This window comes from Enoplosus armatus, chromosome 15 (genome assembly GCF_043641665.1).
Source record: "Enoplosus armatus isolate fEnoArm2 chromosome 15, fEnoArm2.hap1, whole genome shotgun sequence".
NCBI lineage: Eukaryota > Metazoa > Chordata > Actinopteri > Centrarchiformes > Enoplosidae > Enoplosus > Enoplosus armatus.
In genome coordinates, this window is record NC_092194.1 from 9,161,568 (window position 1) to 9,186,066 (window position 24,499).

Below are 24,499 nucleotides of genomic sequence, written 5' to 3' on the forward strand. Positions count from 1 at the left end.
AAGATCACAGCATCCTTAGCTTACGTCAATGAGTGCAAGTCATAAAGTGGTCTTTTTTCCCCCTCTGTCTGGCCTGAACCATGTGCTGAAGTGATGCAGTGGCCAGTGGAGTTTGCTTACAGCTCCAACAGTTCCTGAGCCACTAAGCCAAATGGAGGCAAGCTAGCCAGTTAATGTGCCAGCCAGGAGCATAGGGGGACATATTTCAGGCGCTTAGTCATGCGATCACATTGGGACCAGGCAAAGTTTGTTGTTCTACCGTGTTAAACAAAGAGTACATCATTAGGTCTTTTCCCATTGCTTTGACGACTAGAACCCGACAGCCTGCCACCACCGATTTTCCCAATTCTAATTAATCTGCTCTTGTTTTGTTGTTTTGCTTCCTGCTGGAAAAAGTGAGTGTATATGGGATTGAGGCTGATAAATTCTGTGGACTGAAGCAAATCCAGGGAATGCCTCAATGTTCTTTTTCTTGTTTGTTGTTGTTTCTTCTTTTCTATCTCTGTTGCCCATTTTTCTTTGCACTTTTCTACCTCTCTCAGGAGGAACTAGTTCTAAAGCTAAAGCTGCCCTTACAATGAACAAAGCCTCCAGCCTTGATGTCATGACAATGTAAACAAGCCTGTGTCTCTGTTAGCAAAAGCAACCTGTTTGGATGAGTAAGGACGAGGCACATGCTGTGGAGACAATGAAGCAGACCACAGATGTCATGCCTGCCTGTGCTGATATTCACGCTCTAAAGAGCTAGGAACAACAATATTCTGTACGCAAGTGCTGTGGGGACTTGGGTTTAGTTTAAGCAGCATGCTATCTGGTCAGAGTTCAGGTCAGCGTTGGGCTCAGCCTTCATCACATGGGGTCTTTAATCCATGGTTCGGTTGAGTCCCAGATTAGTGCTATTGTTACAGTCTGCTGGTGGGTTGATCGGGATTGAAACTGACTTCCATGACAACCTGTCATGACCAGCACTAATCTCGACATCTATTTTGAATCTATGCTTGGTTGCTTTCATTGACAAATAGTCCTTTTGGTAAGAAGTTTCCATCTTTTATCACAGTTGTTTTTATTGTCTGATGATACATATTGACGACTGCAATACATCCAAAAATGGTCCAAACTCTGCATTAAGGGTCATCCAGTCTGCTGCGACCTCACTTGACCTTGACTGCTGTTACCTTCTGGAAAAAGCAAGATTCACATAAACACCTGCGGAATTATTTATGGACACTGTAAAGGAAATTGGAGGCATTACTCTCTTAATATGCATTGGCTGTTATGGCTAAAGGGAGTACCTTATGACTACTTTGGAAGTCTCAAACCAGACATAACTTATGGGGCCAAAAAGGCATCCATTTAGAAAACTGTGAATAGAGGGAATGAGCATTCTCAAAATACAGCCAAAACAGGCAGTACTGGGAAATGTAAGTTTAAACAGACAAATTCCTACTGTATAACCTAATATATCGAGGTCTCAACCTGTTGACCCAGGCAGTATTCAACATGATAAATGTCAAATGTCAGTGTTTTAAAATTGATCGTGTGTAACTTTATCCAAAATGTCAAAAGAGTTACGTAAGACCTCTATCATCTCTTCTTTGAAGTGGTGTATAAGTAACATGACCTTCTCTCGGCACCACTTTACCACACACAAGAGAGACTGCACATGCATCTATGTGTGCTTTTCATATAACAAGTACAGTAACAAATTGCCAATCCAGCTGACCTAGTTTCTGAGAAGCAGCTTCTGAAGACAAGGAATCGTCTCTGAAGTCAGAGGGCAGCGTGTGGCTCTGATGAGGGGTCTTATCGTAGCGTGGACGTCACTGACCGCAAGGGTCATTGTACAAAGGAAGAGTGGTAAATCATGCGTGTTACTGAATATGAGACAAGCTCTGCTCTGTTCCAGTAAAATACACTGCAAATAGCTCAGACGAGGAGCCCTGGTTTGGCAAGTTGGACACCATCCTGATAGTAATGACAAAATCCCAGAAAAAGCAGGTTTTTGCCTCCTTGGCGGTTGCTGCGAGACCTGAAATTAGAAATAATGTTTTGGGAATGGAGCAGCAGCTGAACGGGACTGAGACTTTAAAGCACTCCAGTAAATGTTGTGGGTAACTGTCAGCTTTGCTTTTTTGGAACTCCAGAAATGAGCAACTAAAAGGGAGGAACATCTTGAAACAATCACAAACGAAAAGCATGAATAATAGAAAGATACATTTCCACAGTTGTTGGCTAGTTGACACGCTGTTGGAAAATAAGTGTGTCCTTGTCCACAGGTCTTTGTTTTATCAAAATATGTTTCCCAGCTCAATCATTACCTGAAAATATCAACAGGCCAAGAGAACAGTGCAGATCAGAAAACATGTTGAACTTGCTGAACCAGAGGCCTGTTTTAGATGTAGTCAAAGCTTTCCATTTGGACCGTTATGTTGTTGCACTCCATAGGCTTCAGTAAGCGTTGCTCTTTGGATTATGACACCATTAATCAAGTCATTGACACAGCTCAAGTAGGCTGTCACCAAAGCTACATTTTGTTATTGAAAGTGTCAGCATCAGTTGCATTGTTCACAGATTAAGCCGTGCTTTCTTCCTGTGTCTTTCAGCCGAGGTTTATTTGTTCACGTCGATTAATTCTGGTGCCGTATACTAACACCACCAACAAATATAAATAGTCTGAGTTATCTAGTGGAAGACGGTCGACAGAGCTGACACTGTGGGTGGTTACATGAAGACACTAAACACCTCTGGGATGCTGCAAAATACAGAGTGTGCTCAGGAACAAGCTGTGTTTCTTTTTACATGCAGATGGCTGTACAGGTCTGCAACTAAAGCTCCCTTCCAAATACTCAGAGAGCCACATTTACCATAATCGCAGGCTGCCGTACCAGTCTCCACTCAGAACCCCAACGACCAATTAAAACAGCAGCTCCAGGTGCTTATTGGCTGCTGAACTCTGACCCTGGACCAAGGCTAATTGTAGTCTTGACCTGGTTCCCATAGGGGCCAGACGTTCAGCAGGGACTACTTTTATAGAGGTCTCCAGGGGTCCATGTAAGCATGGAAACATATGGGCAGTAAGTTTTTACCACATCCATGCCATTTTATTTAATATAAGCTATGTTTTTGTTATGGGCAAGCTACCTATTAAAATATGCAGTGGCTTAAATCATATGATAACATGACTACATACACATTCTTCAACACATTTCATAGCTTACCTTGACAGTGTGTGAGATTCATCCTTTTAAAACCTTTGGAACACTCCACTTGTCCATTTGCAATCACTGCATATGCTGCAAACAAAAAGAGAAAGCACAGCTTTAAAAGGGCAAAATGATCTTACAGTGCCGTGCCTCTCTGCCACAAAGCATTGCATTCATCGCAGAGGGAGAAGAGGATCGCAGCTTTAGGAGGGGACCATATAACTTACAGATGTGAGCATCTTGGCAGGAGGAAAAATGGGGGGACCCACAGCTGGGCCTCGTGGGACGCTAGAGTGAGTGTATGGAAATGGATCCCCATCAACCACATTTATAAGACATCACTGCCATCCAGCAGAATGTAACGATAACACTCGACGTCATTTCTAATCATATTACCTATAACGCTCCTCAGACCCTGGGGACAGACGAAGGAAGTGCTTACATCATAAATATGTTGAGGAAGCCTATGTGACAGCCCTGACCTTTATCATCAACCACAGTGCAAATCCACTTAAACAAGAGACTAATACTTTAACTGTGCATACTCGGAATGACGATTAATGTACGGCTCACACGAAGGTGATTGTTCCAAAACTTAGAGCAATAAAAAATCGTATGGTGAGTGCTTCAGGTGAGTACATTAGAGGTTCACAGAAGTGCTGCAGTAAATAACACGGTGTGTCTGTTGATGCCCCAGAGCAGCCATAATGACAAAGACCAGAAAACATTATGTCATTACTCATTCGGCACCCAGTCAAGCCCCAGCATGCTCCATTAAATGTACAGAGGTCAATGTGACTATCATATGGCAAAGTGTCTGTTCTGTGTGTTTCAGCGAGAGAAAGAGCTAGTGCGTACAAGGTTCTATAGGTTTCTAAACAGAGACAGGGTGATTATAAGTAGCAGATCTTTCCATGACATAAACTGAGATGAAGAATTTTGCCTCATATGTATGTTGAAAGGAGATGATCCAACTTCTGATTTTGGAGGGAAAAAATGGGTGTTTGGGCGAGGAAAGCTGTAAGAATAATGACATGCTTGTTAGCATGACGGAATTGTTTCTCACTATTACAGTCCACACATATTGCAGTCATAAATCCGACGGCTTAAAGCAATGACGGTCGAACCTTGATTTATATTGTTTCATCATCATGACAGCCATGATTCTGTTTTGCACTTTTAGCACATAAACACACAGGAACAATGTTTTTTCTGCCAAGATTAAAAGAAAGTTTATGCCTCAGCTCAAGTGGGCTTTTCAAATTCATGAACAGGCATTTTACTTTCCCAAAATATGAAACAGGACATATAATGGCAGAATGCAGCATTCATTTTTACTTGGATCATCATCCAGTGAGAGTAAAAAGGAGAAATCAAGGTATCCAAGATTTCGCACTCACAGAAAATAGGAACAAATGACAGTGATGACAATCTTTGATCTTTCATCATGGCCAGAAAACATAATATTTTACCAAAGTACAGCATTGCTTTGAACTTGCTGCCACAGCGGCGAAGGGTTGAAAGCAGAGGTGACGCATGCAAGAAACTACAGTCACAGCTTTGCCAGTGAAGAAAACCCATCTCTTCCCCTGGCAGACTGTTCTGGGAAAAGGGAGAAAAGTTGCACTGTGTTTGTGACCAAAGCTCCAGAAAACCAGGGCTATCTGAGCCTGACTGTGGGCAAGCAGGACCAGACAAGATCACATCTCTGTAACCCATTGGTCCTCTTCAGCCACCTCTGCCACCAGACATTAGAATGTTTTACAAGCTCAGTCATTCATTTCCAAAGTTGGAAAGAAGTGCAAAGAATTTCGTACTGTTGAAGTTCCAAACCCAGTGGGCAGAAAACAAGACTTTCTCAGCTGTCTACAGGGTAGCAACACAGCAATCCTGTAAACATCTAACATCAATACAAAACCCAGCAATCAGTCACGAGTTTGTGTCATTTTCCCAGGAGTGACTGGAATGTGTGCCACATGGAGGCTTTCTGGGAACGCGGTCCTGGAAGCTGAGTTATGTTTTGGTCCTGCTGTGACCCAGTGGACCAGGCAGGGTCAATGTACCTGAGGGTTGACAAAGCAGAAGTGGGTCAGCATGAAGGGGCAACGGGAAAAGGGGGGAACTGTGTCAAAGCGACGCCCCTGTTCCTGTCTGCCCACCTCCTCATCTTCCTCCGCACCCTCCTAATCCCCCTTTCAAAGTTTCTGAGTAATGAGCTGTTGTGGTAGGGCGGTGGGCACGCCCTCCTGCAGCGCTGGGATCAGGGAAAGTCTGGCCTGAGTGACAGCAGGGCGCACATGCCAAGGGAAGCCCAGTGGGGGAGGTCCGGGTGTCTCAATAAAGCTTATTAGCAGGGAGGTGAGGACCTCTGCAGTCAGTAACAACTTCAACATGAATCTGAGAGACAGCTCATTTCTTAAAATGGCTTGAGAGAAAAGATTGAGATGCTGCAGAAGTCTTGAGCGGCTGTAAAATCTAATTATGTAAGAAGTAGCGTACAGACATTAAACATTGATGTAAAGTTGGCATGTTTCCACATATTCCTGACACATTTGCAGTAGATGTTCATAAAACTTTATGTGCACATAGAATCTAATTTGGTAGACTGTACTCAACATTTCCGCATGTGCGTCCTGGACATAAAACTGCTTGTTATCAGAGTTCAGTCCAGCAGATCTTTATTGTTCCCTAAGGGCAATTTGTTTGCTGTAAGGTTTAAAAACCAGCTGCTGAACAGCCCTCCTAAATACTGATTGCCTTCTGTAGGATGCATTTATTATAACACACAGAGAGTCTTGGCTGTTTGATTAATTCATGTAATGTTGGAGCACGGTTTGATAAATCACTGTAGTTACGTCTTGTGCCTGAATCCTAAGCTACTGTACCAACAAATCAGAACCAAGTCTTCTGAACATTCACCTCAAGAAAGGATGATAAGCTCCAGGACTAAGTGTCAGTGACAACTTGGACGTTTCATTTTCATTATTTAACAATATATAAGAATTGCGGTATCCTCGGAGGATTTAATGATGTGTCCGCTCTCATGCTTGTTTCTACAGTCATTTGTGTAGAAAACAGAGTAACACAGGCAGTGGCTTGCAAGAGTGAGTTCAAGCTGCGCATCATTAGTGTCACCCTTGGTTACAAAGACTGTAGACCCAGACCAGTCTGTATCCACTGAGGGTACAGACAGAAACTTCCAATTGTTGTCTATCCATTTAGCCCTGTTCAACAAAAGACTTTGTCACCCCTTACTAATTTATTGTCCATCTCCATTCAGTTGTGTTGTGCATTCCACTGGCAACTGTTCAATAATATTTGCTCGAATTCCCTGACCTGAAAGTGTAATGCAAATTCCTTGGAGCTTCTTGATTGGTGGTGTTGTCCCAAATTAAATTTGAATGAATCCCTCAAGTTTCTTTTCAACAAGGGTAAAATTTGCTCCATGCAGGGGCCTGCCGAGGGTATTCAAATGAAAGGACAGCTTATGCAAAATGAGAGAGAAAGTAAAGAGAGAAGGAGGCAGGAGGCTGAGAACGGAGAGAGTTTAGAGTCAGACGGGTTCCTCAGCTGTACAGAAATCTTTAATTGCTAATTTGGTACAATCACTCCGCAGACCACCCGGCCCGGGGGCTGTTCTTCTAACACGATTGAGAGGTCTGGTCCATCAATCACAGGGCTCAGAGCCCTTCACCAGCTTTCCCAGGGACCTGCCTGGGAGGTAACCTCAGCGTTGGGCTTCTCCACTTAACTGGTTGGAAAACCTGAGAACGCGTGGGAGACAGGACAGAGGAGGGATTGATGCCATCCACTGGACGGGAACAGGAGACAGTCTTCCTTTCCACTCCATTGGGGGCCACTCTATAGGAAAACAACCAATACCAAAGCCAAGCCCTCCTCAGGACCCTTTCCAGCAATTTACTTTCTGACATGCCGCCACGGGACAAACTGGTGCCGCTGAGAGAAAACCAGGAGCAAACAGAGCTCTTTAATCACCATGGAGGGTTTCAGGTCTTTTGAGTCTAAGATGGCAAAGCCATCTCTTCTTGGCCTTTGAGCCAATGCTTGATTGGAGCAAACAGCCTAAAGGGAAGTCATTTGCTTTCAAAACAGAATGTCTCCTTGGCACGAGCCACATTTGCCATTCTGGCACGGTCCATATCACATGCCCTGTAAATGATGTGTCCCTGCTGGTGAGGCAAAGGCTAATCAATTAGGACACATGGGAATAATATCACCATCCTCCTGCTGATGCAGACATACACACAAATCCATGTAAAAGCTACGAGATATTTGCTCAATCATTAACAGTCTTCAACACTACCACCCCAGGGCAAATGTGAGGCAGCAACAAAGGCTTTGATGAAGAGATTATTTTATTTTTCTGCAACATTAAATCTTTATTCAAGACATACTGTTCATTGTTTCTCTTCATGAAAGTATGCATTTTACATCTCTGTTTGTAGTTTGACAATTTAGCTTAACGCCCTTCTCCAAGATGTTGATGGCAATGTAACCCGCATCAAACACACAGTTAAACCAGACCCACATTCCTCTATAATCTCCAATTCACTGTGGAATATTAACCACCTGGGCTAGTTCCAAAAGACGGCATGCCACGGTACATTCCCAATAAAAAAAATAGCTTAGCTTAGCTTGTATCCAATTAAGAAATGCAACACAAACTTCACATCCATCTGCCTCCAACTGGGATTGGTTTCTCGTAGCGGTTAGGTCTGCTCAGCACTGATTAGCCACACTGCTGCCCGGCTAATAGATTCCATCATTTTAGTTGTGAAGGGATAACACTAAGTCAACATCAATGAATCAAATGCTGTCAAAGATATGTGACATCTCTATCTAATCACCATGAGAAGCTGCCGTGGAGCTGTTCCAATGCATCTGTTCTCTCACTGCCTTCTGAGGCAAAGTCAATGTATCTCTGGTTTTTGTTGGTCATTAACAAGTGTTCATGTTTGATCAGCGCTAATAAAAACCAATAAGCGCAGGCTTTGGCCCCTCGATGGATGTCAGATTAAATGTCTGGGGTATAGATGGGAGATTTGGGAGGGATGAGCTCATGTGGGAAGATCTGGAAGTCGTGGCGCTCTGTAGGCCCCCTCCTCCTTTGCCTCATCTGACTTTATTGATCGAAACCTCATGAAGAATAGTGTCCTCATTACAGAGAGACACAGAGAGGAGGAGGGAGGGGCTAAACAGGCAGACAGCGCTAGGGCAGTGACATCATGATGACCTCGATGACCCAGGGAGGCATAGTTGGAGGAAGCCAAGGCTCCTGTGGGTGTGGTGGTTACTTTAGGCTCTGGAGATGTCTGATCTGGCTCCCTGGGAAGCCTCCCAGCATCGCAGACAGGGAGCGTCACAGAGAAGGAAGCTGCCCAGCAATGACAGATGGAGAGACAAACGGCTTGTGGAATTCCATTAGCTGTGAAACTCGCAGTGAGGGAGGGGCTGCCAGCACAGTTATACAGAATCATGCCAACAGCACAATATGGGTCAGACCCAGGCCACAGCAAATGGCCTTCAGTTGGTTTAGGGAACCTCAGATTACTTGTCACTTGAATGTATCCTAAAGTCATCCCCAGAGCTGCATGAAGAACACTATCCTAGCTCTTTGCTTTTCAAGGATAAACCTCCTCTCAGATTCTGCCATGTGCTTCTTATCGGACTTGTGCACCCAAATTCACACTTGACTCGACAAGTCACCAGTTAGCCCTGATACTTGAGGCCCACCTTTAGATCAGTCTCTGTTAGTTCGAAACTACACTCCTAGACTGAGCCAGTTTGAAATTCAAACAGAGTGCAGTGGTAGTGCAGGGTTTTTTTTCACTCCACCTCATCATCAGAACCAGAGGGATGGAGCTGACTGCAGCCTGTTCTGGTTGATCTGGATCTCATTACCACCCAGGAATCCTCAGCATGTGACTTTTAAAGGCTTCGTCTCCCACTGAGATGGGACACGCTGGCATTCATGCCTCCATAACGTCAGCCCTCCTTCACATACACATACTTAATCGCCTCCCTTATTGCCACAACAGTGACATAAAGTCCTTGGTGTATACTAATAAATAATACCCAGCTATATAATGCCGTCAGTTGTGTTGACATGCATATATATTCACAGACTTCTGGCTGCAACAACAGCAATAGATTATGAGTCTGTATCATTATTATTATTATCAGTTGATACTGAACGATTTGCTGCATCGAGTGTGGCTGATGCAAATATACTGGCAGTGATGTGAAGGCCTATAAGGAAGCAAAGACTTACTAAAAACCCTGTCTGCAAACTGTAGCCATCAAAGTGTGGTCATGTTGGCATCATCTATAAATGCCATAAAACAAATGAAGTAGCAATGCTTGCTCTCAGTCAACAGTGCATTCTGTAACCAGCTATAAACTGACCAATGGTAGCATTACACCCCAAAAATACAAACTGGGCTTTCATGACATCATTATCACATACTCAACAAGAGACACAGGAGACTCTTATAAAGCTATATGACTTTTCCCCCACACTGCAAGATGACAACTGACCCATTCACCATGAAATGAAAAAGAACTGCATCATTTTTCAGGGGCTGTTGTCTCCAGGTTGTATATCATTCCTGTCAACACGTAAGAAAGCGTACGTCTCAGCCAGTAAGGGAAGAATGCAGCTGAAAGATCGAGCCAAGTGTCTAAACTGAGAACAATAACACTCTGGAAGAATTCAAAGCATTTCTCTTATTAAAGTTCCCTCCAAGACTTCTGGGACATAGTACATGACTTCATTTTGACTTAATTTTTCCTCTCTTTCATTCTCTCTATCCCCTGCCTGCGTGTGACCTGGGACCCAGGCCTACAGTGTGCTGCCCCCCAAAACATCCAAAAATATGAACGAATGGGGTATTCACTTCGCTTCTCCCCCAAACTTCAAAGGAGGGAGCAGAGGAAAACATCTGGGAGCCAAAAGAGATCGTGCCGGGGATTTAGGAAGAGCGGGAATCTGGCATGCCGAGGGAGATAGAGAGTTTGAGAGAAAGGAATGGATCGGCATCTATGATAGATGGAGGAGACAGAGAGGGATGATGTCTGCTTCTGATTAAGGTCCGGTCTGACATTAAACAGGGTACGAGGACTTTTGACAGCCAATTCTGCAGGCATGGCCGTAACATGATTGTATGCAAGAGTGCCGGGACCTAACTGAGTGTCCCTGTGTGCCACGAAAGCTACTTCCCATGAAGCCTTAAGGGCAAGTCCTGCACCAGCGCAGGGACATAACCATGCCCCGCAAAAAACATACAGAGCTGTCAGGCTGAGTGAAAGTCTCCACCTACAGTGAAGGGTGTCACCACCCACCCTGCCTGCCACCGGACAACCACCCTGCTGCTGTTTCTCAAACCTACCGCAGCTCTGGTAAGGAAGCAGCTGAACTGCGGCTGTTCATTTCCTCACTCTTTCAAGGCCACGTTGGCTCATTCTGCCCGCAGGGTGGGTGGCACTCCTGCCAGGCTCTCATCTTCACGCTAAATGTGTTTTCATTTGCTTTTTGGTTTTATGGAAGCCAAAACAGCTTAATTATTTCAACTGGGTGCATGGGCGAGTCACACAGCACAGTTTAGGAGTGTAATGAAGATTGCTATCTGCTAATCATCATCAGTCATCAGTATTGTTGTAAATACTGTGATTAATGCTGTAAAAATCCACCGAGCATAAACAACTGCTTCTTGAACATATAACACTGACAAAACACCTTAACATACAGCACTATGAAAGTAGAGCCCAGCTGCGTCTTGCTGTTTTGAACCAACGTGAATAACAGTTCAACAATACCAAGAGATCAACATACCAATAGCACAACAGAAAATAATACCAACAGAATTAGACCAGATTAGAGATAGATTAGATTTAAGTATGTAATGGAACAGAGCGGAACAAAAAAATTCTCAGATCTGATGGCTTAAGTCAGGAGGGCTTACCTGGTTTGGTTGGACACTTTTGGCACTTGTTTAGACCCCAGGAGGCGCCCACACTTCCACAGCAATCATCCTGTTTGGTTAGGCCTGGCAGAGGCTTTCCACACTGCAACAACACACATCTGTGTTAAATCTAAGGAACAAGTTTTGAGAATGAGTGTTACATGTTTGTGCATGCGTGCTTCTTTGCGTGCAAATGTGTGTGCGTTGGCAATGGCAAGAATTTGTAAGTGTGTTTGTGTCAGAGTGTGCGTGCATACCTATCTGCAAGGACAGAGAGCAAATCAGACACATATGAGACCAGTTAGTTGAAGGAGGACATAAACACAAGATCAACTATGAACCTCCTGGCATGCCTCATTAAAGCACTTGGCTAATTGTGAAGAGAGATTCCTATCAGACCTTACTTATTGGATTTTTGGCCAATAGAGATTTATGAAACTAAAGAGGCAACAGAGAGGACATTCTTCTGGAGAACACCACACTGGCATCCTGGCAGGAGAGGAAGGAAAACTACAGGCTAGAGCTTTTGTACGCTCCTTTTCTGAGACAGTGCTGTTTGGGTTCTGAAAAATCACTGTGACTGGAAGGTTTAATTTCAAGATCTCTATGAAACCAGAGTAGAGAAATTGGGAACTGCAGTTCAGCACAAACAAACTTATTCTATGAATAATGCTGACAAACACAACTGATCATTGGTTTGTTGCCTAAAGGCTAAGAACGCCTTGTCACAGCCAAGCAAACAGATGCAGTATTGCAGTACCCTCAGATTAGCCAAGATCACGCACTGCCACTTAAGTCCTTCCCTTTCCTGACTTATTTTCCCTTCGATATATGTCTGTTGTGACATCCATACATTATCCTGACGATGCAAAGTACAGTCAGTTTGCGGTACGTGCCATACTGTATCCATGGTGCTATACAGGCCATGAAAGTCTTCCCCTTGGAACCACAAAGAGGAGTATATGGGCTAAATTTCAAGCTTAACCTTTGTCCTCTGAACGCATCCTAACTCATAACATGCCTATGCTGGGGGAACTGGTGGAACATGGGATGAAGAGTGTGGTCAGAGCTCATAAATCCTGGACATGACATAAATCATAGCCACAGGCCCACTTCCTGTTTGAGGCAGCAGGTATCAGAGAAGGTGATGGGATGGGAACACTTTCTCCCACTGGTTTCAACACCTCTGATGGGCTAGGATACGCCAGGTGGCTTACATCAGCTAGTGATGACAGCGTACATAGTGTGTTTTAATGACTTGACACAATACCTGTCCATCGACTGTTTCCTGAAAGCATCTTCCCACATGTCCGTTCTGACGGTTGTGCGGTCTGGCGTGGCCGTGGCCATTCCCACTGGTGTGTGGGTGCCTGCTGTTATGCTCATGGGTGGGTTCATGTCCATTCCCAGGCTGGGAGCGCTGCTGGACAGAGTGAGCCCCCTCTGTGGTGGCCGATCTCTGCCCCGGCTGGACCCGAGCTACTTGGTGGATGTGGACTTCGGCCTCTGGAGGGTGCTGAATGTGGACGTTCACCAAGGATGGGTGGAGAGACACTGGAAAAGGAGAGACTCACACAGTTTATACAATATAGCAGATAGTTTATAGTTTCAAATCTTTTGAATAATTTAAGTGGAAGCATCCTCAGCCAAGGGATAAAAGCTGTATATACATAGTGCAGTTTGCGAGCTATCAGCTAACATCCTGCACAAACTTGTTCAACACACACTTAGCTTGCTTCATCACCAAGTTATGAGACCTACATTGGGGAATTCCCGGCTGTGAAGACACTATTAAGATACTACAAAACAACAACACAAAGAGTTTCGGATTCTCTGGTTTAAATCAAGTCATCTTAAAGACCAAAAACAGATTTGTCGAGGATTTGAGAAGATGTTGCAATGTGGAGAATGAGCTCTTTTGTCCTTCTGACAGAGGGGAAGCATCTATCTTCAGTGAGTGCCAGGGTTTTTTCCCAGAATCCTGACCCGCTCTCATAAATCATAGTCTCTCAGACAGACGGCAGGGAGAGTCCAAGGAAAAGAAGTAGACCTTATCAAGAGTCCAGGACATGAAATTGCCTCTGTGCGTATATAAAGCATATGGACAGGAAGGATAATTCCTTTGTTTTGACATGACAATACAGACATTGGACTCATGTCATTTAACTATGATTATTCGTGTAATTTACTTCAAAATGGAGGAGGATGGAAGATTTCTGAGTGGAATTTAAATTATAGAAGACAAAGCTTCTGCTTCTACTTACTGTTAAACAGAGCGAGATGCTGAGCCAGACGCGAGAAGGAAATAAAAAATTATATCAGATATAGAAATGGAAAGTGAGCACATCTTTTAGATCCTTTCTTATAACTTCATTATGATGCCTTGCTCTGTTTCTAATATCCACTTCTGTTTGATAAAAGCAGCATTGTTGTTTGAACAATATGAGGACTTCCACTGAGTCATCCGTTGCTGCTGGCCAGCAAAGGCAGAGTACCACACGGTAAACAGGGTTCAAAATCAAAGAGCAGCCTTTGCCACAGTGTTGGGGGATTACCTTGCTGATTGGACAGTGGGAGAGTGTACATGGAGTGGGAGGGAGATTTTGGTCTATGGTGGCTGGCGTCCTTGTGGCTGTGAGGGGTGGGTCTGGCGGGGGGCGGGACTGGCAGGTGGCAAAACTTCCCTGTTGAGTTTGATGGACACCAGCACAGGTCCCTGCCGATGCATCGGCCTCCATTAAGACAGGGTATCTGACAGAAGACTGCAGGGAGGAAGAAGAGAGAAACAGATTTAAAGAGAAAAAGATGAAGAGGTTATTAGAAGGGAGAGATTCATTAGCGTCACATTTAATTGAACAGATTTATGCATCCTCATACACAAGGATCCGGTAATAAGGAACAGAAGGGGTAGTCCTAATAGGAAGTGCATGTGCTGAGGCTTCATGTGGACAGGCTTTGTTTGCAAACGGTTAGCAATGGTCATGCTGTTCTCTGCTTTGGCACTACCAGACACCTAATTCCACATTTCAACATTGTCCTGAAGGCAGAGCCCCTCACGCTGCACCTCCTTCATTGGCATGTTCAGTAATTACATACTCCTGTTCGGGGCGATGAGTGATGATTCATCCAGTAATAATTCAGGAAAAATAACAAGTGCGTGGATATCTGTATGGAACGCTTGCCTCGCTGGCTTTCCAAAGCCATCCAATCTTGTTTTTTTCATTTCAAAGGAGGGCAACTAGCTCTTAACCACGTAAGTAAATTGAATCCCAAAACGTGCTCAGCCTACAGTTTGATTTATAGTTAATGGAAGAGAGAAAAAGAGGAAAGGTCGGCACTGGCCAGATGGTGTTTGACAGTACTGCTTTCACAGCCCTTTCATTGGCCTTATCTTTTGGCTTAAGGGATGGGTGCCAGCCCAGCACCCTACATACCTGAGCCTGCTCCCATCTACAGATTCGTTCTGACCTGACCTCACCTAACTCAAAACATCAAAGACTATCAAATGAAAAAACTCCATCCAACCGTGACGAATAAGAAACGAACCATTTTGGGGCACAAAGGATGAAAAAGCGAAGCACTGCACTTTCCCGGCTCAGCAGTACCACACACCTCAAATATTAGGACTGCTTTACAAGACAGTTTGAGATACAGTTGGCCCACATACTACGAGATGAAAGAGGACACGAGTGATGGAAACATGCTGTGAGCTGCATCCTCTCGGTCTCATTGAGACAGACAGTAACACACTAACAGGGTGCAAACAGGCAACAGAGAGACGCTGGACAGTCTCGATGGCATGTAGGGAATGAGCCCCCTGTCACATAGCATTAACAACAGCGAGACTGGAGGAGGAAGAGAGGGAGGGATGGAATAAGAACAGAAGAGTAACAGGGAATGAAAGGGATTAGGAGAGGAGAATGTGAATAGACTAGATTGAAAACAGAAAAGAGACAGTAATGGAGAGAATGAAGACAAAACAAAGATGTGGAAAGACAGACAGAGAGACCAGGTCCAGTGTTGGTGTCCCCACACACAGGAAGGCCCCCTGTGATTAGACATGCTGGCTAAATTATCAGCTCAAGGAGGCTATTAAATCCTCTCAATGTGCGATGCAGGTCTGCGCTGGTCTGTGTCAGGCCAGTCCCACACCAGCATGGGGCAGGAACTATTCTTAGACAACAACCTACTGTCGACTCTGCACCCCACGCTCCCTGTCTGCCTATCTGTCTGTCCATTTAACAACACACATACGCACACACTTCTCACTCAATAAACAGACTTCTACCCAATCTAATATCAGGCTTTAATGTAAGTGCTGTACACAGGGTGCGTATCAAGGGAGCCTGTTGTAATTATCCAGCTAGATTTTACTGCACCGTGCAAGGAACATAACAACAGCATGAGATAACTGTTTGCTGTCCACTTGACATTCCTCGACGAACACGCACACCCAAGCAATAACAGGATGCGAGAGCCTAAATGAAAAGCAATCTCTTTTTAACACACTCTTTAACACATGCTTTTACATAATGAAGGGAGACTTATAGAGAATTAAAAAATGGGGCATAAAAACAAACTGCTGCTCAGGAAAAAGCGGAGGTGCCAGGAATGTAATCTTGTGGAAGGCCTCTGCCAGGACGCTGAAGTGTTTGGAGTATCTACGCCATGTTCCAAAGCCCCATTAATGGGCACATAAATCTGCAACATCAACCTGTTTATATATTCATAAGTCAGCTTGGTCCTCCCCAAAGAGCCTAGAGTACTTAGGTGAGGGTTTGTTGCATGTTTGTGTGCCTGTTTGAGTTTGTATTTATGTGAGTTGCGACTGGAGAGGACTATGTGTATGTGTGTGGTATGTGCACCCTCTAATCCACAAGTAGTAATTAGTCTGAGCCTCAGCTAGACCCTTAAAACTGATGAGAAAACTAAGAAACATGCGGGGGTACGACCCTCCCTTGGCATTGACCGCTCCCACCCTTCCCATGGACACTCCTGTGTGAATTTGAAGCAAAGCCCCCCGGATAAATGGAAGGTTTAATGTAATCCCTATAAAATCCTGTTCATGCTGCTACTCTTTCTCTCTTTCTGCCTCTCCCTCTCCTCTTTCATTCGTCCCTGCTCTCCCAGGGAGCACGTTAAATGGTTAACGCCAGGGCCAATCGCGAGGTGTAAACCGCAGAAAGATGGGGCTAAGTGCTGGGAGCGTGGGACCACCAGCTCCACGTGTGTGTGTGTGTGTGTGTGTGTGTGTGTGTGTGTGTGTGCAAGGGGAGATTAGCCCCCTTTTACAGAGCCCGCTTTTAATCTGGTCTACCCCCGTCTCTCCCGCTTTCCCTGTCTCTCTTTCTCTTTGACAGGGAGAGTTTTTAGCGTAACCCTCAGCTTTCATCTCCACCACTCTGCCTCCTCTCTGAGCCTGGTATTCAGAACAGACAGCATGCCACTGGGAACCCATTTTGTCAAGCTCACCACATAAAAAAGGAATGAGAAAGTAGGATGGAGACACATGGGAAGTGTGTGAGAATCAGAAAGTAAGCAAGAGAGACAGTGAGAGAGAGGAGAAGAGGAGTGAAAAGAAGAAGCAGCAGAAAGGATGAGAAGCAGACAAGAAGGGTGAATGATAATCAGCTGGCCCAGAGATGTCACTCACAGAGTCGGAAGCCCTGGTTCTTTGGCTGCTGCTGCTGCTGCTGCTGCTGGTGCGAGTTCTCGCTGTAGACTGTGGTGATGTCTCCCTTCTCACAGCTGTTGTAGCAGCGCCCGCCACTGCACACCCTACGGCACAGCATGGGTGTGAAGACGATCTTGATGCGGTCCAGGTTGGAGGTGAGGTTGGCCCCTGGAAAACACACACACACCTGGGTGAGAAGGAGCAGCAGCAGAGACAGGCTGGAGACGAGCTGCATCCTTCCTCCTTCAGCCTCACTGTGACACACTCCCCGTCTGGGCAAAGGGAGTTTTATAAGTGCGCGAGGGTGTGTGCTGACGGCTAGCCAGTGGCACGCTGCAGCTGAATGAGCGATGTGCCACAGGCCAGCAAATGAGGGAGAGAATACTATTAGGTATCGGGCTAGCCTCCAAGCCCTTTATCTTTGGGAGAAGGTGTTTTGGATGTGTGTATGTGTGAAGGAGACAAAGAGAGCGTGAGTGCAAGTGAACGTTGTGTAATGGTGGGAAGCTGTTCAACAGCCGTTGCTCTGGTACAGGCTTAAAAACAAGAGAAGCTTGAACAGCAGACAGCTGTGTGTGCTGGATGGTGGATCAGAGGAGGATGAAGTAGTGAAGGGTGAGTAGAAATTAGGAAAGACAAGATCACATTTCTTTTTGTTGTGGGTAGAGGCGCCAAGGTTCAGTGCCTGTCATGTCAGAGAGGTGACAGTGAAGATTCCCAAAGATATCAAAGCATGTAACTATGCAAACACACAAGGACACACACGCTGCTCGTACTCCTCTCCGGCAGATTGGGGACCAGCAGAGCACACACACACACACATGCTCACACACTGTATGCGGCTTTGATATCAAACGTCTGTCTGTCTGGTGTGATGCAGACCACAGAGGGGGTGGGTTATGTGTGGACAGTGGGAGAAGGAAAGTGCAGCCTGGGAAGCTGCCAACTTTTTCTTGTGGCTAATGTTCCATTTAACGACGACACCCCATATGTGTATGTATGTGTCCTAGCCTCTGTGAATTGAGCCGTGTTTGTTTTGACGTGGCTCGGGAGAGTGGAAATGTTAAATATGCGGGTCAAGTGACAACAGATCCAAGTTTTATGATATTCATTTCACAGTTAGCAATAGATATGCTTACTTTTCTGTTCTTACCTGCTGGTAATAAAGCATTGTTGAACTGGCCGTGTAGCTGGCTGTCACCAGTAGGCCTGTGAGTGTTAAAGGAGTGCACGTTGCTGTGCCCGTTTCTGTGTCCATGCCAGTTCCTGTGCTCATTAGCTCCGTGGCCATTAGCGTAGCCGTTGCCACTGGGTAGAGCGTTGGAGGTAATAGGCCCAGAAGATGATGGATAACGTTTCACAGTGCGGGAGGTCCCGGTCTGCTGAGGGGAGGAGTCAGGGGGTCCCCGTCTCACTTGGGTCCTGTCAATCACATCATCACAAGACCATAAACATATGACCTCAGACAAAAGCTAATGTCCCACACATACACACATTCACAAAGATACACCCATCAGCAACGTATGTGCATCACCGTGAAATCCATTTAAGCATGGTCAGTGTGTGCAACAGAAAATAATATTCCTAAGAGAAAAACATGCTGTCTGAGGTCATAGCATTGCTTAATTGATTTTATAGATGAGACACAATGATTTGGAAATAATTTTGTTTTAATTAAATTAATAATACCATATAATTTTTTAAGCACATAGGGTTTCTCAGCTAACATCTGCTGTAAGTCAGAGAGCCATGACCCTCGCTAATTAATGAAAGATTCTGTTTGACATTAAAGAGATTTCGCAAGAGAACATTTTTCATCACTGATTAACAAAAAATAAAGTATCAGGCAACCAAAAGAAATAAAACTCAGAAAAGTCCCAGTTTGTGTGTGTGTCTGTGTGTGTGTGTGTGTGTGTGTGTGTGTGTGTGTGGCTGGTCTGTTTTGCTCAGAGCAAAGTGTGTGATTAGACACATTAGATCTTTCCATCAGGACTACAAAACCTTTCCATCACCCATTGTGTCTGCTTGACTAGATTATGAACTCCCTGTTCTGTCTGACTGTGGCCAACCAGGGAGCAACATCCTGAGTGTTGCACCGGGCTGGAGGAAGTATTAAAACTAGGGTCGAAGAACAAAGCTCGACCAGGGCTGCGAGGGGCACGTTTTTTACCGGTGAGCATTTGATTTGGGTCAATTACTGAGCCTGTGTTGCACGACCTGGAAGCTGAGCTCATGTGAGCGACCTGGGGGAGGCGCGTGCCTCTCAGACAGACAGACAGGCCTACCTTGGCTCTGGGGGTCTAGGAAAGCTTGGGGAGTGCTGGGAGTCAGCCCAGCAAAAAACATCTGGATCCCACTGATCTGCCCTGACAGACAGTCAGCAGAGCAAGACAAAGATGAACCATACCGGGTAGATCAGAAGAACATTTCTACAAAGCACACCTGTGGCCCTGTAAGGTAATTGTTGGCTGTAATCACACCCTAAAAATGAGGATATACATACATTAACATTCATTACATGGGGTTTTTAGTCGTCGACACCACATATTTACACACTGAATCAGCTCTGTCGACCCACAGACACACAACGATAATTGGGCAAATAAATACACATGTGCATGTTACACAAAAATGCATACATGTACACACACTTGCAAAACACACACACACACACACACACACACACACACACACACACACACACACCCTGTCCCAGCTGTGCTAGATGTTGCACAAGCCTATGCATGTCCCTTTATTCAGAGTACAAAACCACATTCCTGCTGCCAACGGGAAAAGGACACTAAATGAGAAGAGGAAAAGGGAGACAAACATTTGATAATGGTCTCTCACGTCACCTTTTCAGGCAGCACCTATAGCCGACAGCTGCTGACCCAGATCCTGAATCTCCAGGGCGGGTCCCGGGGATAGGATGTAACACAAGGAAACAAGAGGTGATAGTGTCAAGGTAGTAAGAACTTACAGGAGGTGGCTAACCCAGCTACACCGTCCACTCCAAATCATGATTGGGTTTTTCCATCACTAACAGTGACACCTGGCCTGCAAGCATCCTGCCTCACTTCGTAGGCTTAGCCAGATGTTGCTCTGTCTGTCTCTCTCACTTTCAATGGCAAAGTGACTTCCTCCCAGCATGAGCTCACTGCTGCCCTCTCTGCCTGCAGATCAGTGGAGGTGGGGGGGCAGCCAGAGCAAGCACGACTCACTCTGAATGTTTGATGTCATCATTAGGAACTTCAAGGCCCCAGCAATCCAAGGAGGAACCATTCCCCCGCCTTGTTCTGGGTGACTTGAAAGCAATTTTGAAGACCTCTGCCAAGATTACATGGAACATGGTTTGAACAGACAGATGGAAAAAATGTTTAGCGTATCAAATGATGGCCATACAGTTTTAATTAAATCACCAATGGCGCTGATAAGAGAGCTGCTGAATGAGCATATGGTATAAAGAAATGAGAAATGAGTCAAATAAAAATGTAAAAATATAATGAATTTACAAAATGTGTCTTTCATAAAAGTTCTGAGTCCTGATGCTGTTCACTGCTAACTGAAAGCTTATATATTTAAAAGTTGTAAGTTGTAAGCTTTGGATGTGTTTGCAGGCATATTTTTTTACTTTGGAGGAAGCCAGGCTAGCCTTTTCCCCTGCCTCCAGTCTTTATGCTAAGCCTATCACCTCCTGGCTCTTGCTCCATATTTAACAATGGCCAAAGAAAAAGCATTATGGAGACACGTGATGTTGAAATCATGAGGCCAAATCATGTTTTATTATTTAGACACTTTGATTACATTAGGGAGACTCACTTGCATACAGAGTGAGGCTTGACTGGGTTTAGTACATGTATTATTTCATGTTCAGAACATTTGCTTGATAATTACATTCAAAGAGAAACAATCAACTCTTATACACTGATATATCTCAGTCCAAACACTTGATCAAAGTTTGTAACTGATAACAAAGGAGGCCTCCAACCAAGACATAAAGCCATTGGTGCTGTCCATTTTCACTCACCATCATTCATCTCACATGTACGGAAAGCAATTGGACCTAGACCTCATGAGGAAATTACAAATCACAGTGATGGCCAAGAATCCACACTGTGCATGAAACAACTGTAAAGCTTCCAATGCATTGCAAAAGTATTATTTTGGCACTCAGTTGCTACATATCTTTGAACTCATCGCGGCATTACGGCATGTGAATATTAGCTCTCTTGAAGGCATGACAGGCAGCATGAATGGCAGTTCCAGCCGCGCCTCTTGACCCAGATGAGTTGGAGAGGAGGCAGTTCTGGAGCGCAAACAGCACACAGTCAAACACTGTGAAAACACAAGCCAGGACCAAGAACTGGAGGATAGTCAAAGAGGCTACAAACCCTCTGATCTCCGAGCTTCTGCTGAGGCTGTACATAAACCACGTTGGTGAATTACACCGCCAAGTACAATGCTAGGTGTACTTTGAAGTTTTGATGAGAGCGTGTTAGGGGGAGGGGAGGATTACGTGGAGAAATTCAGTTAGGTGGCTTTGTTTAAGTGCCAGGAAAGCCCTTTAGTGGGGGCTTGGAAAACACCACTTCCCATCATCCCAGTGGTGATTGTGTTGTTTCTGAAAGTTGCCCACTGGGAAACAGGAACCTCTTAGATAGACAGGGATAATCTGGACATATCTGATCTTCCGCTTCACTCCAAACATTCACACACACATACATGCATTGACCCAGATCCTCAGGAATTGTTTACATCTTAAACCATCTCCGTAGCCTGCTCTGTATGACGAGGCCAGAACAGTGTTTATGTGAAGCGCTGCATAGTAACGTATGGGCCACAGCTGATTCATTCAATAACAGTTCAGTCTCTGAGGTGCGTTCATTATCTTCTCTCTCTATAAACCTCCATATGAAATAAAGCCTATTTGTCAGTTACAACTATGATATTTCAGACAGAGAACCTCGTTCTTCTGGGCTTAGGGTGGCAAGAGGTAAAGGATTGTGACAATAAATGGTTTTTCACCGGGCCTCTCAGCACTTGAAGCTCAGCACAAGTCTACCGTGGCATAGCTCATTTTTCATTTTGATTTGTTTGAGAATACCAAAGTCCAAGCCCACATCTAATGGCTTGGATTGTTGGCTTATGGCAGCTAATGCTGAAAATAGACTGATATGAAGAGCTCGTCTGGTAGTTGGATGGAGCCATTTGGCTTTGAGCAGACTGTCTAAACAAGACAGTCTGACAGCAGGCAGAAGTGTCTGGCATGAGCATCCCAGTCTGGGTCACACCGCACAACCCGATAGCTCCCAGCTTTGTCCCTTTGTCCCGTCTCAGTTCTCTTTGTGTTGGACTGGACATGACCTCCAGAGTGACGAGTAGCAAACCTCTGGAACCATCAGTAGGTTTACGACCAATCAACACAAGAGTCGCTCTATCCTGCTGAGGAAAATCGAGTCATTATTCTTTTTATTTAAACAAAATGTTTAATGGTTCCATTTACCTCTTTCCAACACGGAGCGTCAGCCAAAAACCCTTATTACATAAGAACAGCACATAATTAGGGCAATTTGAAGGCTACTTGGTGAATGGGAAAGTAAATGACGGTCATCAAAGACCAAGTGTAAATCAAAGTTTACACACATTCATCTCATTCAGACAAAGTGTTAAAGACTATTGTTCATTTCAAAGCTTGCACTCGGACATGCAGATCATCAGTCTAACTGGGGGGGGGGGGCAGCAGAAATCTAAAAAACTGTACAAACAGCAGCTGAAACAATGAAAACCTTGTACTGCTCCACCGCTGCAAACACTGTTGGCAACAAAGGAAGAGAAGATTTATGAGTGTATTTGGGACATGCGCTTTTGCAGTCAAAGAGGGAGGAGCACTGTGTGAGGTGTATGAACAGACAGTTTTTGCAACAAAGCATATTGGTCCTATTCCAAAGTAAAGTGTTCCCTACCAGGTGGCAAAGCAATTGTTACAAGATATGGTTTGCAGCCATGCAGCCCAATGGCTTTCTCAAAAACACAATATTTTTCAGAGGATTCACTATTAAACTGGGAGACACCTCCGAATGGACAGAGATAATGAATCTTTCTGCTCTAGATTTTAAATTGGAGAATGTCAGGAGAGAGATGTTTTTCAGCAAAAAGCTCAACAACAGATGGTGCTCCACATTTCACAGACTAAAGCATGCAGACGAGAAAGGAGAGCGCAGACTGTTGAAACTAGTCCCAGGAGGTGTTATTCAAGAACATTAGCAAAGACATACACACTTGACTCTTGTTCATGTTTTGCTATTCAAAGCCCAACAGTGTCATGAATCTCTGTGACGTCCAAGACATTAACTACGATGTAGCTACGAAGAGAGAAAACATTCCAGATTAGCAGTAAAGATACTATCATAGGTTGGCTTGGATTCTCGTTCCAAGGATGACTTGTTTGCTTCAGAATTTGATTTAGCAAAAAGTCAGCCTTTTTATCTGATATTTGATAAGAAATTAGTTACTAATTGGATATTTTGTTGGTACTTTAAGAGGATGGGGTTGTTTTAACCTGTTTGATCTAGCTTTCAGGGCCCACAGGCAAAGAGGGGGGGAGTTTAATTCAGAATTTGGTCTGTCTTAACAGCCTTGGCGTATTTAAGGAGGTGAAAGAAGTCTCTGCAGGCTGAGAAATAATGAATCCTCTCTTACCCACCAAGTCAGTGCACCAAACCATCTGTACCACCAGTGGTCAAACCCCACTGTGGTCACACATCTCATTCCTCTGGCTTTATGCAGAACACCCTCATCCATTCATCATTCACCGCTGAGGCCCCTGTGTGTTTCTTTCAATAAAACCCTGAGGTTTGAACCTTAGCATGCACCAATAAATATAATATCCTTCTCCAAGGGCATTTTCATTACACTGTTGTTGTGTGTCCCTCATAGCAACAAGTTCATGCAATGGCATGGTGGTAAAGTTTGTGTTCATTGGAAATTCAAAAATAGCTCAACACCAGCCTCTGTCATATTAAAGTCTTACCCTAAATTACAGCTGTTTGTGAATGTTTAATCTCTGGTAGTAAATGTTTTAACCTCCACTGGCTATTCTCACAGCTTGTTGTGCAAGATTATCCTGAAACTTGCACGTCAAGTTCACATTACAGCGTTAAAACTCTGAACTGAAAACCTCTTGATGTTGATGTTGTTTTAAATGAATAGACATTTCAGAAAATACACTTATTCTATTTCTGATAGTTAGATGAGAAGATTGATACCACTCTCATGTCTGTACGGTAAATGTGACGCTATAGCCAGATAGCTTAGCTTAGCATAAAGACTGGAAGCAGGGGAAAAGAGCTAGCCCTTTCCAAAGGTAACAAAATCTGCCTACTAGGATCTCTAAAGCTTACTAATTCACATCTTACACCTTGTTTAGTTAATCAATAAAAAAACTGTGAAAATGTGTGAAAATGACATGTTGTGATTTTACAAGAGATTATGGGCCAGGAGCTGGGACTTCCTGGAAACTGGTTGCAGCCAAGAAATAGTCCAGCACACAACTCCTTATAATACAGTCAACTGAAGTTTTGACACTTTGTTTCTATGTACAGATTAAACAAACAAGATATAACATGCTAATAAGTGAGCTT

The 24,499-nt window shown here is 44.4% G+C and overlaps 1 protein-coding gene across 1 annotated transcript in view; it reads right to left on the bottom strand.

The window, feature by feature from the left end:
* The window catches only part of LOC139298094 (latent-transforming growth factor beta-binding protein 2-like), a 78,891-nt gene that overhangs the window by 29,233 nt on the left and 25,159 nt on the right, over nt 1–24,499 (bottom strand). Inside the window, exons 4-9 of the mRNA XM_070920959.1 lie at nt 18,013–18,281; nt 16,839–17,027; nt 13,741–13,947; nt 12,456–12,739; nt 11,186–11,288; nt 3,219–3,293 (exon numbers count right to left, since the gene is read on the bottom strand). Coding sequence (XP_070777060.1) covers nt 3,219–3,293; nt 11,186–11,288; nt 12,456–12,739; nt 13,741–13,947; nt 16,839–17,027; nt 18,013–18,281 — 1,127 coding nt within the window. The remainder of the gene's footprint in view (nt 1–3,218; nt 3,294–11,185; nt 11,289–12,455; nt 12,740–13,740; nt 13,948–16,838; nt 17,028–18,012; nt 18,282–24,499) is intronic.